The sequence below is a fragment of the Cydia amplana genome, chromosome 6, assembly GCF_948474715.1.
Source record: "Cydia amplana chromosome 6, ilCydAmpl1.1, whole genome shotgun sequence".
Lineage (NCBI taxonomy): Eukaryota > Metazoa > Arthropoda > Insecta > Lepidoptera > Tortricidae > Cydia > Cydia amplana.
In genome coordinates this window covers 12,722,827-12,735,461 of record NC_086074.1, presented here as the reverse complement: position 1 = coordinate 12,735,461, position 12,635 = coordinate 12,722,827, and the positions used below count along the sequence as shown (strand labels likewise).

The following is a 12,635-nucleotide window of genomic DNA, read 5'->3' as shown; positions in this document are numbered from 1 at the left end:
CAAAGAGGCGGCTCATGAAATTCGGCCGAACTATCGAAAAACAATAAACAACAGAGAATGGGTGACCTCGCGTAAAGCATATTAAAACTAAATAGAAGGCACTTCTCTTGAGTTTAGGCTACCGCGTGGTTTATTGCTGTTATACTTAGTGGAGATTTCGGATATTCGACTGTTACCGTCGCTATCCGATCTAGTTCGATGAAATAATCTGGGTAGGTAACATTGTAAGCTCTCTGTTGTTGTGTGATGTATAAGTAGGTACTTATTAAGAAATGCCGGAGTCTGTCCTTGCAAATCTCGTGGTCGTGTCGTCCTATTCGCTCGTGGTCGTGTCGTTATCCCAAGAATTTATTACTCACATAAGTTTTTGTTTAGCCTGGTGGTTGACTGGTAGAGAATGCCTTTAGGCATTAAGTCCGCCATTTGTACTTTATTTAATTTTGTTATATTGTGCAATAAAGTTTAAAATAAATAATAATAAGTTATTGTTGCTACCTGGAGAAACTCATGGCAGTTACTCCAGAATGAATTCCATTGCATTGCTTCAAGAAACGGGTATTCAGGGTTCTTAAGGGTCGGTAACACTTATTAACTGCCTCCTCTGATGTTGTTCAATGTCCATGTGCGACGGTGACCGCTTCTCATTAGGCGGCTCGTCTGCTCGTTTGTTGACTATCACATAAAAAAATACGTCCATGCAATTTTCCAGTTCGCTAAATTATTTATCACGGCCTTTAAATAAAAGTCTTAATATTAACAGAAGTTACGGTGGTACCTACCAACTATAAAACCGAGTGAAACTTGGAATAACCCCATAGAACCACATAATAAGTCACGCCAGTTGTCACAGTTGTCCTGCGCTCACGCCGGCTCAGATGCCAGGGCCACATACAAATTAGGACGCGGTTACTGTTGGGTGTTAAAACGTATGACAAGTGTACAGATTCGTGCAAATATTGATAGTTAATATTTAAGAACCATGTCTGGCTTGTTGCGATGAGATATAAGGAAATTACAAATTCATCGTTACTTGAATATTTTTTTGTCAGTTTAACCGATTTTATGCTTGTTTATAGTCTGGGTTACGTACATTATTTTGCTGTCTGAAGATTGTTTGGAATAGATTGCTTTTCAGCAACAAGAGGGCCTATTATACCTGTATCTAAGTTTAATCGTTGTTTTTTGTGTATTTGTCATGCCATTTACATATAAAAATAATAGGCAGCGAAACACATTACAGATTTTGTTGAAGTTTGTCACATATTTCAAAGTGTAAAAAAATAGGTATTCAGTAATTTTTATAGCAGTAAGTACATTATTGCCTACGCAGGCGTCTAATTATGTAGAAAAGTGATTAACATAATGTGGAATAAAGCACGTTACACGCAAACCGCACACGTGCTGCGCCTGCGCTGAACAAAGAGCCGTTAAAAACTCGTTAAATGTACATGAGCCGATCTTATTGCACGCCGAACGGGACGCATAAACGTTTGCTATTTTATCACTTGTACTAATCAATATAATTATCATCTCGCACTTATACGCTAATTTGAATAAACCTTCGGAGCTACCATTAACGCGATAACTAATATCAATTCAGATTATAATATATATTTTTATCTTAGTACTCTAGGTAGTAGCAAAAATATGCATTTGTACCTATGGGGTTAGAACTATAATGTTTCAAATAACATGAGGAGTTTCAAGAAATCCCACGGACTGATTTTTTTTAAATTCTTGGCAACAGAAAAATAGAGACCCAATTGTAGAATTCAGTATTGTGTAGGTAAACGCATTCTTATTCTAACCCCGCAGTTATAGCCTGTCTGCTTTTATAGGAGCAAGTACGCCATAGTAAAACTATGGATCTTGATCCTCAGTTATACATATTCATACTGAAGAGGCGGTATTACGTGGTCTATACGTATAACTTTGTCTCTAGTGCCTCTATAAGAACATGCTACGTACGTTTACTGCTACGTGTTATGTTTAATCGTTAAATTCTTTAATAGAGTAATCACAAGCTCGACATGCCTGCCCATGCCTCCTACCCATTGCTTATAATTCAATAGAACAATGCGGTCGCAAAAATGTCAGTGTCGCGCGTTTTTCTATCTACTCGAGCCAGCCTCGAGAACAAGTACCGCAAAGTGGAATAGATTAATGTTGTCTTAGTACTAAGCTAGTTGAGGGTCCGTAATAACTAAGACATATTGATATATTATATTGGAATAATATTAGTCAGTGCACATACTTTTCTAAAACCAATTAAATATATGGGATTTGAATTAGATTTATACCAGCAATTATGTAGAAGAAAAACATAATTGAGCTCCAAAACAAGGAAAAATTGGCACAATGTTATCTATTGCTATTATTATCTAATGTAATTTTTTTATTTATAAGTTTTTATTTTAAGTGTAATTAGTTTTAAATAAATAAAGAATAATTAATTATATTGCTTACCAATATTAAATACGAAATGGAAAAAATAAAGATAGTGGACAAAAGTCAGTTTGAAACATCTATTTCAGTTTACATTTTATCAACATAGAAGATAAATAAATATAAATAAAATAATAATTAAGAAGTGTTTTTAGTTTACACAACTATAAGCTGTTACTTAGTAAAATAGTCAATAAAATACTATCTCATCATGAATATCGTCATGCCTGGCTTATTCCCATTATATCCCACGCGTAAAAACCCTCGAATTGAATAAAATAAAGTCGTATCCTTTGGGTTATCACGTAACGTGCGATAGAACTCGAGTTTTTGTTCGTTTAAGTCGTGGGATAGTAGGCGTGGGATCAAATGGGAATAACCCAGTGTGCCAGCCACAACGTTGCCTTACAAATGGAGGTAATTAATACTCAGTGTCTGGCGCGCCAGCTAGGGGTGTCATTCCATTTTCTTGCCGAGTGAGGGCATGTTGGACCCTCAGTCCGAGTTGGCTAACCGCTGTAACGTAACCTCGGATCTCCATAACAGCTGTGACTAGGTTATGTACAAAGTACGTGGTGAGGGAAAAAAAATATGTCAACGCATGTTTTGGCCAATATGCAGGCTTAAATTCCCATACTTACTTAATTAAATTGTGTCAGCTGAAACATGTTGACAATTTGGTCCTGGACATTGCAAATACTCCTAATTCTTCTGGCCTCTTCATTGCAGCACAGAATAAGTAATAGTATTATCATACAGAACGGACACGCACCGCCCCGCCCCGACTCGGATTACCTCGACCCGCGACTGGCCGCGACATGAATGTGTGCGTAAGTCGCTCTACTGAGAGCATGCCAGAAGTCCGTCAGATACACAATGATGCGTGTACAGACGTGCCGCGCACACATATAAACGCAAATTATTTTTGATGTATGGCGTGTGCGCCCTGTGATTGCAGGCGATGGGAATATCACCCCACAAGACTGAAATGAAGATGTGTTAATTAATTTAGATTATTGTGCTTTTGGATTATGTGAACACCACGGTCCTGAACATCTGTTACCTTAGAAATGAATAAAACAAAAGAGGGCTAGGAAAACGACATATAAAAACTGTTCCGTACGTATCGCTCAACCACAATCGCGGTTGCCACCTTGTGTAGGCGTAATTGACACATTAAAGTTTATTGTTAGTAATGAAACATTGTTTGCTTGTACAAAAAAACATTTAATTGTCTTTGTGTTTTACGGACACATTCTTTTGATCTTTAAACAACACTTTTTTGCTGAACAACCGCACGCTACTTTGGTAGCCGAACTTATATTGTTGTGTTTATTTTATATAACAGACCGCAAGTCGATTTCCATTTTTCATTTAACTTTTCTTAGGTAGCAATGAGTACCTAAATATGTTGTCAGCGAGTTTTTTTATAAATAGGTATTGTAAATATTAATGTTATGTAGGTAAAAGCGTGAATCCTAATTATAGTAATTATTAATTTTATTATAATAATATATAAGTAAACCAATTAAAATAAGTAAATCGAATCAATTTATAGAGGCCACGATATGGTCTAATAATAATATGTGAGGGCCCATCTTGTGGGGGCGAGTCGCGGTCTGCCGGAAATAAAATTACATACTTACCTATTTTGCGTTTTATTAGGCAGCTAGGCGTCTGGTTTTATATCCTAGAATTTAGTCCATCGCTTTTACCCCATAGCCTAGTTCATTTTGATTCCATTAACTCCCAATACCCTGTCGAGTACCAAATTCTAAAAGTAAAATGATAACAATGGGTGTTTATTTTCAGAACGGATACGTAGAGTGTAGCAACGGCGTAGAGGAGTGCGGACAGGTGGACGACTGTGCTGTCTCGATGCCTCGCAAGGGCTGCTGCGAGCGCTGCAAGGGGTGCTGGTACAACGGCACTGAACACGCCTCGCACACGGAGTGGGACGAGGAGGGACGTGTCCTGCGCTGCGAGGCCGGCGTGGTCACCATTTCGAGGCCGGAGTGCTACGCGCCGTGCGACAAGCCCAGACACCAGCGGCACACGCATTACAACTGTCCTGTCTGTGGCGGTAAGGCTTTATCAGATATCTGTTGCAAGTTGCAAGACCTGCTGATGCAACTGCACTGAGCCCGCCTGGCACAAAGAGTGGGATGAGGAGGGACGTGTCAGCACTGCGAGGCCGGGGTGTCACCATTTCGACGCCTGAGTGCTACGTGCCGTGCGAAAAGTCAAGGTACCAACGGTCCAACGGCACACGCATTATAACTGTCCTGTCTGTGGTGGTAAGGCTTTATCAGATATCTGTTACTGCTGCCAGAGCAGGCCCCACTGATATAACGGCACACCAAGTGGAACGATGAAGCACAGATTAGAGGTATTAAGTTAGTAAGCATGGTTACTATAGGTTTATATTCTTCGGACCCAAGCACCATGGACATAAATTTTGGTATTTACTGGAAGGCTTGTGGGGACATCAAGGATGTACGTCTCTGACAAAAACAATGATATAGCTTATTTTAAGGCTGTTTAAAAGTTTCAAAATCATCAATAAATTCAGTGACATTGTAGGTACATAATGTATGAAAGAGCGGAAACAAAATCATTAAAAAAAACATTTTAAATTGAACTAGTTACATGTTACATATTATCTTTGTAGCTCGGCTGAAACTTGTGTTGAAAAAAATTTCATGTACCTGAATTTCAAGCTAACTTTAAACACACGGAACCATTACACGCAGCAGCAAAAGAAATATCATTCATCATAAGGTAATACACAGACAAAGGAATTTCCTGATTGTTTCACACTGACGCCTTTTCCCATCGCGAGTGCTATGCACGATACTTATATTGAATGTTTAATAATTGCTCGGCGTGCAGCGGGTCTCTGCCCAGGCGCAGCCGTGTCTCGCGCAGCGCCCACCCAGACGCATGCGCGGCAAAAAACAACCAACAAGCGCAATCTCGGACAAAAACAAACACAACCCGACAACATATCTAATAAAACCAAAACGGACCAACAATTTACCTCCGAAACTCTAACAAGTTTATTAATTCCATAACTAATAATAGTAATTTACAAGATGACGACTCCAAATTTCTTTTGAAAATTGCCGAAGCATTCCGAACTATAGCTGTATTGGTCGGGTTTTATGTTTTATTAATTGCGTGCGCGCTAGTTGCTACGTTGGGAGTTTGCCGCTTAACGTTTTATTTATTACTAATTTCGAATAAAGTATTTAGCTCGAATTAGGGGATGTAAACGCAACGGAACGAAACAAAGTCATTAAAGTCCTACAGGTATAAATAGTAGTTGTAGAAGGTGATAAATGTATAAGTTTACTGTTTCCTCCTACTTAAACACAACTTAAGCAAAAATAATAATTAACTATTAAAACTGTTTAATTCTGTAGGTACTTAACCTACACTTGGAAGGTGCATCCCGGCGCCGAGCCGTGGTGGCGCACGCCCACATGCGGTGTGGACAATGAGCTGAAGACTTGTTGCGCAGTAGTCTGCACCACACAATAGCTCGCCATTACACCCGCACACCTCCAACCTTATTGCTAGTGACGACTGCCATCAAAACAATGCAGTGATTTATTTTTATGTTCTATATTATATGTATCGTTAAGGTCAAAAAAGCAACTAGTAATCGATAAAAACTAGTTTTTTCTACAATAACAGTGAACGTTTCAACTAATAAATTAAATACTACGTCGATTAAAAGTAATTAGTAGGTACGTTGATTAAAATTAAAAGTAAAGTAAGAGAAAACAATAAACAGAGATACTCGTACTGCTCTACCAAAAGGTTTAATGATTGTAAAGTTTGATTAACCATGTTTATTACTCTCCGACAAATAAGAAACTGGCAAATCGAAAAGATTATTTTCTTATTTGTTTAATAATGGAAGGCTGCAAGATTATTTATTTTTGCAAAGCGGACCACCCAGCGCAGGCATTCGCCACAGAGTCCTACCCTTACCGCAGGATATGTAGGCACAGCAAGGCTGCCACATTAACTTTAGGGATGCAGGCCTTACATCCAACAAGATCTTATTATGTGTTCACAGGGGTTCATTAAAATTATATATTTGTGGTGGTCGAAAAGTCTCCCACGGCGTTGCGGCTCTATTATTGACCATAAATCAAAAAGTTAACAACCTACTTAAAAGGTAAAGATGGGAGGGTTTTTGTGTGCGGGTCAAAGCGGCCGACGTCGGCGCGGCTGCGCGGGCGCAGCGCGCGGTGAACCCCGTGTTTGTTTGTTTTACGATCCCCACGGTGCATTAGCTTTTTTGCTTCTTCTACTTACTTATTATTTCTTCATAATGTAGAGATAATCATGATTCCTTATCAGAGCGAGGCTTTTTAGGATTTCGACCGTCTGTCTCGAGATGTTTGAGTTCATTGTATGATTGTTTTAACCTCGGTAACGAACTCATCTAAATTCTAAATGTGTTTGGAGAACCGTCTTTATTATTAGGTATGCTTGCGACGACAATCTGAGAAATTGAAATAATTAGCGAGTGATGGACGCCCGCTGCGTGCTGTGAATTGTTGATAGAGTTGGGCTCATGTGTATAATCCTTGTTTCATACTTACGTATACATATAAACATAGGTACCTGTCCGTAGTTATATTCATGCAAGGTGTCTTTAAATAAATAAACTCCAGCTGTTATCTTTAACCGTTGGTATTTCATTAGTATAAATCTTGTTTGTATAATTAAAACTTAAGTCGAGTCTTACATGAATATAGCGGACTAACGATGAATAGTTAATTGTTTGTCTACAAAAGGACAGCCTACTTTGTGTAGTCATCTCTAGTTTTACGACAGACACTTGAGTGTCTTCCTCCATTGTTAGATTGTCACACGCGCTGACGCAGCGGGCTCGAGCACGCTCTTAGAATTGAGTGTGCGTCGCTATTGAAGCACATTCATCTACTGACATATCCAAACACTACACGGCAGAAGACTGAGGGCGAGCCTAATGAATGCCAAGCGAGGACAAGGCAATCTGTTATGTATTCATATTTGTAATTATCTTAAAGAAGGGAAGTGTTACTAATGTACTACGTGCACTTACACGCGTAGAAAAGTATCGGTAGAGCCTTCAGGGTCCGTTCGCGGCGGTGGGCGCGCCGTGTGCGGCCGGACTCCGTCATTAGGCCCTGATTGATTCATCGTCCAGTCATAGTAATTTATGGACTTTACGCTTTGTCGCAGCCAAGCCGCTGATCCTTTCCTTTCTTATTTGCTAAAGAATGGCTTGCGCTTTTGTTTCAAATGTTTATTTTGCTGCCATATAAAAAGCGGCACAATGAAACGCTAAGACGTGTTTTTTATTGCATAATTATTGACTCAGTGAATTAAAAGCTTATCTCTAAATTATATCAAGACCGTTTAAACTATTAACCGGAAGGCAAGTATAAACAGCCTCGTATACAGGATGTTGCCTGTAACACGAGCAAATAATATAACATATATTATACTCCTCAAACTATAAAACTTTTGTTAAACAACTTTTAAAAATTATGAATCCTTTAGACTTCCTCTTTTTCATACAAAATAAATATTGCCTTCAATGTACGCTGACATCAGTGTGTTTGGCGTTGCTTGTCACGCTTTAATTTAAACATAACAAAATTTGCAATACATTGCGTCTTAGAAAAAACTTTAAAGTGTAATAAAAATCAAAACATAAACTATTTTTATTAAAAGTTGCTGAACAAATATTGGTCAGTTTGAGGAGTATAGCTTTCAGTGTAATTTATTGCTCCTGTTACAGGAAACTCCCTGTATACCTAAGTTATAAAAGTTGTCAACTGGCGTTTGGGTACGTAACGTATTCGTACCTACTTAATTTGAATTGACAAAGTCCCCGTAGTTGGACGTCAAATGTTCCGAATAACATTTGTATACCTACTTTACTTTTATTTTACCTTTCTATAACATAAACACCTGAGTATTCATGAGTTTTCTGGATATCTCTAAAAGTACAGAACTTCTACTACATATTTAAGCGGAAATGTACTTACTACAAAGACTGTTAAGCGCTTGAATAAAAGTACCTAGTCGTGAGATTTAAAATTACAGGATTTTCATACATTACTTCAATGAAACGGGACTTTGAGAATAAAGTGAAGGAGGGGAGTATTTTTCCATGATCCAGAATACGTTAATTAAACGTTATAAAACGTTTAAGATGACTACCTAGTAGTCGTGTACCTACACGTGACTGAATAAATGTCCCTACTTGCAAGATGTTGTCCCGTTTCTATAACATAATTATGAATTTACTGAGTATGTTAAATTTGTTCACAATCAGTAAATGGAATGTTCTTATTTTTTATTCAACCTCGCTTGTCCTTGTTTCCAGAATGCGTGATAAACGGCCAAAGAGTGGGCGAGGGGCGCGACGTGCGCATCCCGGAGGAGCCGTGCTTGTCGTGCCGCTGCGTGCACGGCGCGCTCTCGTGCGCCAAGCGCGCGTGTCCCGTGCTGCCGTGCGCTCCTGCGCAACAACACACGCCGCTCGGCGAGTGCTGCCCCCGCTGCAATGTGCCCACAGTAGACAAGATGCTGCCCAGTAAGTGCATAGGTATATGTTGTAGAAGCCCTTCTTAAGTAATTTTTTTATTATATTGTATGATCTGTAATATCCAGAAGTCGGTGAGGTCGGTGCTAACTGCTAACGATTCAATAAATTTATTAACTCACTAATTAGATAATTAGATAATTATTGACTACTGTTTTTTTTGAAGCCCCATCTACATACATAATAAAAAAATATATAAATATTGAATCACGGACAACATTTCCTACCTATACCTACCTACCTACTAAAACTTATTTTTGTTGAATATTTAATAGGTGTACATCGCTGTGCGGTACCTTAATATAATAATTTAATGTAATGTAACTAATGTAAGTACATTCAGCTGCAGAGATAACTGATCCCACTGCATAGATTTTACAGGGGGGTCAACTATTATCTCCGCAGCTGACTATACCTATGTACGTTACAATAATATCTTTAAATTCCAGGTCACACTTTCACAAAGCCGTGCATAATCGGCAACAGCCTTCACGCGCACCTGGCGTCGTTTCGCGTGGATCCGTGCACGGACTGCACGTGCGTCAACGGCACGGTGGTGTGTGCGCGGCACACGTGCCCCGTGCTGACGTGCGGCGCCCGTGCGCGCCCGCCCGCGCCGGGCAAGTGCTGCCCCGAGTGCCCGCAAGTAGAGGAGGCGAAGGCTGCATGTGTTATAGGCGGGAATACTTATCAGGTGGTTATATCTTCAGCTAGACTTATTTTCTTAAGGCCCAGTAAGTTCGTGCTCTTCTTTCACTCTCACTGCATGAACGTATGCGTGAGCGAGATGGAAGTGCGTGCCCGGGAACCCTGTTTTGATCTTGAGATATAATATGTGTGATTAGCGATTCTTATCTTATAAGTGGAAACCGGCGGTATAAGTTGCTTTAAAGTAAATGTTTGAAATGCTGAAATGAAACTTATATGAGATTATTATTATTCCAGGATGGTGAAACATGGCAGCTTGATGCTTGCAAATCCTGTGAATGCCGCGGCGGTGAACCTCGCTGCGCCATGGAGCGCTGCCCCGTCGTGACCTGTCCTCCCGACCAGACGCCGCGGCGCGTGCCGGGCCAGTGTTGCGCGCGGTGTGTCGATATCGACGGCATCTGTACCGTCTTCGGGGATCCCCATTACAAGACCTTTGACGGAAAATTCTACAGTTTCCAAGGATCCTGTAAATATCAATTAGTGTCCGACTGCGCAAATGGCTCATTTTCGATAAGAATTTCTAATGACGCTAGAAACACTTCACATTCCTCCTGGACACGCACGGCCACTCTTCGGATAGGGTCTACTAAAATTAATATGGGGAAAAAGATGCGAATCAAAGTAAATGGCAAAAGAATCAGCTTGCCCCACAGAGAGAGCGGCGTAGCGGAGATAATCCGCAGCAACGGTTCCGTGCTTCTGAAGGCCAGCATCGGAGTGCAAATGTTATGGGACGGAGACGGCTTCTTGGAAGTTACAGTGTCGAGTGTGTATAAAGGAAAATTGTGCGGTTTATGTGGCAATTTTAATTCTATAGCGAAGGACGATATGAGATCGCGCGACGGTAGGATGACGAGCGACGCGTGGGAGTTCGGTTCGTCGTGGCGGGTGGGCGGTCGGCGAGCTTGCTCGCGCCGGCGCGAGCGTCCCGGCCGTTCCCAGTGCCGGCCGCGCCGGCGGGCCAAGGCGCGTCGGCTGTGCCGCGGCTTCGACAAATACGAGGCTTTTACCGAGTGTGCGGCGAAAGTGAATCCTCACAATTATAGGGAGGCGTGTGAATTAGACGCGTGCAATTGTTCTGGCTTTCGGTGCCACTGTGCGGCGTACGGCGCGTACGCGCGCGAGTGCGCGCGGCTAGGCGCGGCGCCGCGGGACTGGCAGCACGAGGCGTGGTGCGCGGGCGCGTCGCCGCCGTGGCTGACGCGCGGGCGCGACGCCGCGCGCGCCTCGCCGCCCGACACGGCGCTGCTGCTGCCCGGCACCATGCCCAAGCCGGGGTCCGGCCGTCGCCCCCCGCCGCCGATTCTGCATCCTGATTAACTTTGTTAGCGGCTCCGCATCTACTAGTCAAACCTGCCAGTGTGGTGAAGTGAGGTAACTATTTTTCAGTTCTCGACGCTCTAATATCTAACTCCAAGGTGTCTTTGAGAAAATTAAATAGATAATCATTTCTGCAACAGTTTTTAGTTAGTCTTGTCTTGTCAGTTTTTACATTATTACATGCCAATTCCTGGAATTAGTTGCCAAGCGGACCCTAGGCTCCCATGAGCCGTGGCAAAATGCCGACAACGCGAGGAAGATGATGATCCGAAAGTCATTATGTCATTATTAAGTAATGAAATATTAAATACGGTTGCGGGAATCATCTGCAGCTCCTGGATCACCTGGGGCTATTTGCAAATATGAAAGTCATTAGCTTCCTAACCTTCTCATGCCTAGGTACTTACATACATTATTTCCAAATAATGCGCCATCTACCAGGTTAAAATTTAATTTAACATTTGTATTTTTTTATTTACAGTATTACGAGGATGCAAGAAATAAGATGAATTAGGAAATACACCTCGACAAAGGTGTAACAACCACCAATGGAATGATGATCTTTCTACAAGAACAGTATTCAATATAACTACTTATTTTAAGATGTACGTACATAATATTATACTAAATGTCATAGAATAACTTTTGTCCATCTATATACCTATACCTACCCTACATAGCTCACTATTGCCTCGCGAACATCGACCAGCATGAAGTGAAATTCGAGACAGGTTTTAGAACCAAATTCTCCTTTAGACATTCAGTTAGCTCATTCCATTATTTTAAGACCCACGATCAACAATCGTAAGTTAAATCGCGAAAATTGATCGTGATTGATCAGACATCGTAGATTTTGTAGACTTTTGAGTGCAGCGTCGTCGAAGTTGTGATAGTTGTGCAGTTGGGTTAAAATAATCAGTATAATTTTGAGGTCAACAATGGTTCAGTATAACTACCCCGATTTTCTTATCTCAATTAAACAACAATAAAAATCCTACAAAATATACGATATTTGCTAATGATTGAGTATCTATTGGTGATTCTTTAGAGGTATATAAATTGGAAAGATCGCTGGTTGTTATTTAAACGCTGTCGCATTAAATTTGTAGCAATTCTATAAACTCATGTAATGCTTACTTAGCGTATCTAAAATGTGATAATTGATTATGACTTATGTTATGGAAGTGCGTTCGGTAAAGTAAAGTTCAAATTGCGATCTCATCAGTACCTAGTTGTTTACAAAAACTTAGTTAACATATTTATCCGAAGCCAAGAAGCTATGAGATTGAGAGTAATCTACATTAAACCCTGAAAGTAGTAACAGATTCGTTCGTGTAGTTAAATATTGTTTTAATTAAAGACTCGTTTTAGAGCTTAGTTCATAAATACGTTACCAATGAATTGTATTCTTGACTTTTAAATCTATGTGTACTTACTTTAGTTCTGACATGTTTACTTAATGTTAGCTGGTGATAGTACTTTCTATTCTGAAATGATTGAATGTGTGTATTCTGCTAGACATTGTAGATGTTTTGAGAGGAGG

General features: G+C 40.5%; 2 protein-coding genes across 2 annotated transcripts in view; one reads left to right on the top strand and one right to left on the bottom strand.

The window, feature by feature from the left end:
• The window catches only part of LOC134648938 (BMP-binding endothelial regulator protein), a 62,143-nt gene extending 50,179 nt beyond the window's left edge, over positions 1-11,964 (top strand). The window contains exons 4-8 of the mRNA XM_063503579.1: positions 4,258-4,528; positions 8,843-9,052; positions 9,511-9,755; positions 10,007-11,146; positions 11,574-11,964. Of these exons, the coding sequence (XP_063359649.1) occupies positions 4,258-4,528; positions 8,843-9,052; positions 9,511-9,755; positions 10,007-11,092 (1,812 nt within the window). The 3' untranslated portion in view covers positions 11,093-11,146; positions 11,574-11,964. The remainder of the gene's footprint in view (positions 1-4,257; positions 4,529-8,842; positions 9,053-9,510; positions 9,756-10,006; positions 11,147-11,573) is intronic.
• The window catches only part of LOC134649152 (transmembrane protein 17-like), a 269,508-nt gene that overhangs the window by 39,986 nt on the left and 216,887 nt on the right, over positions 1-12,635 (bottom strand). The window lies entirely within an intron of this gene.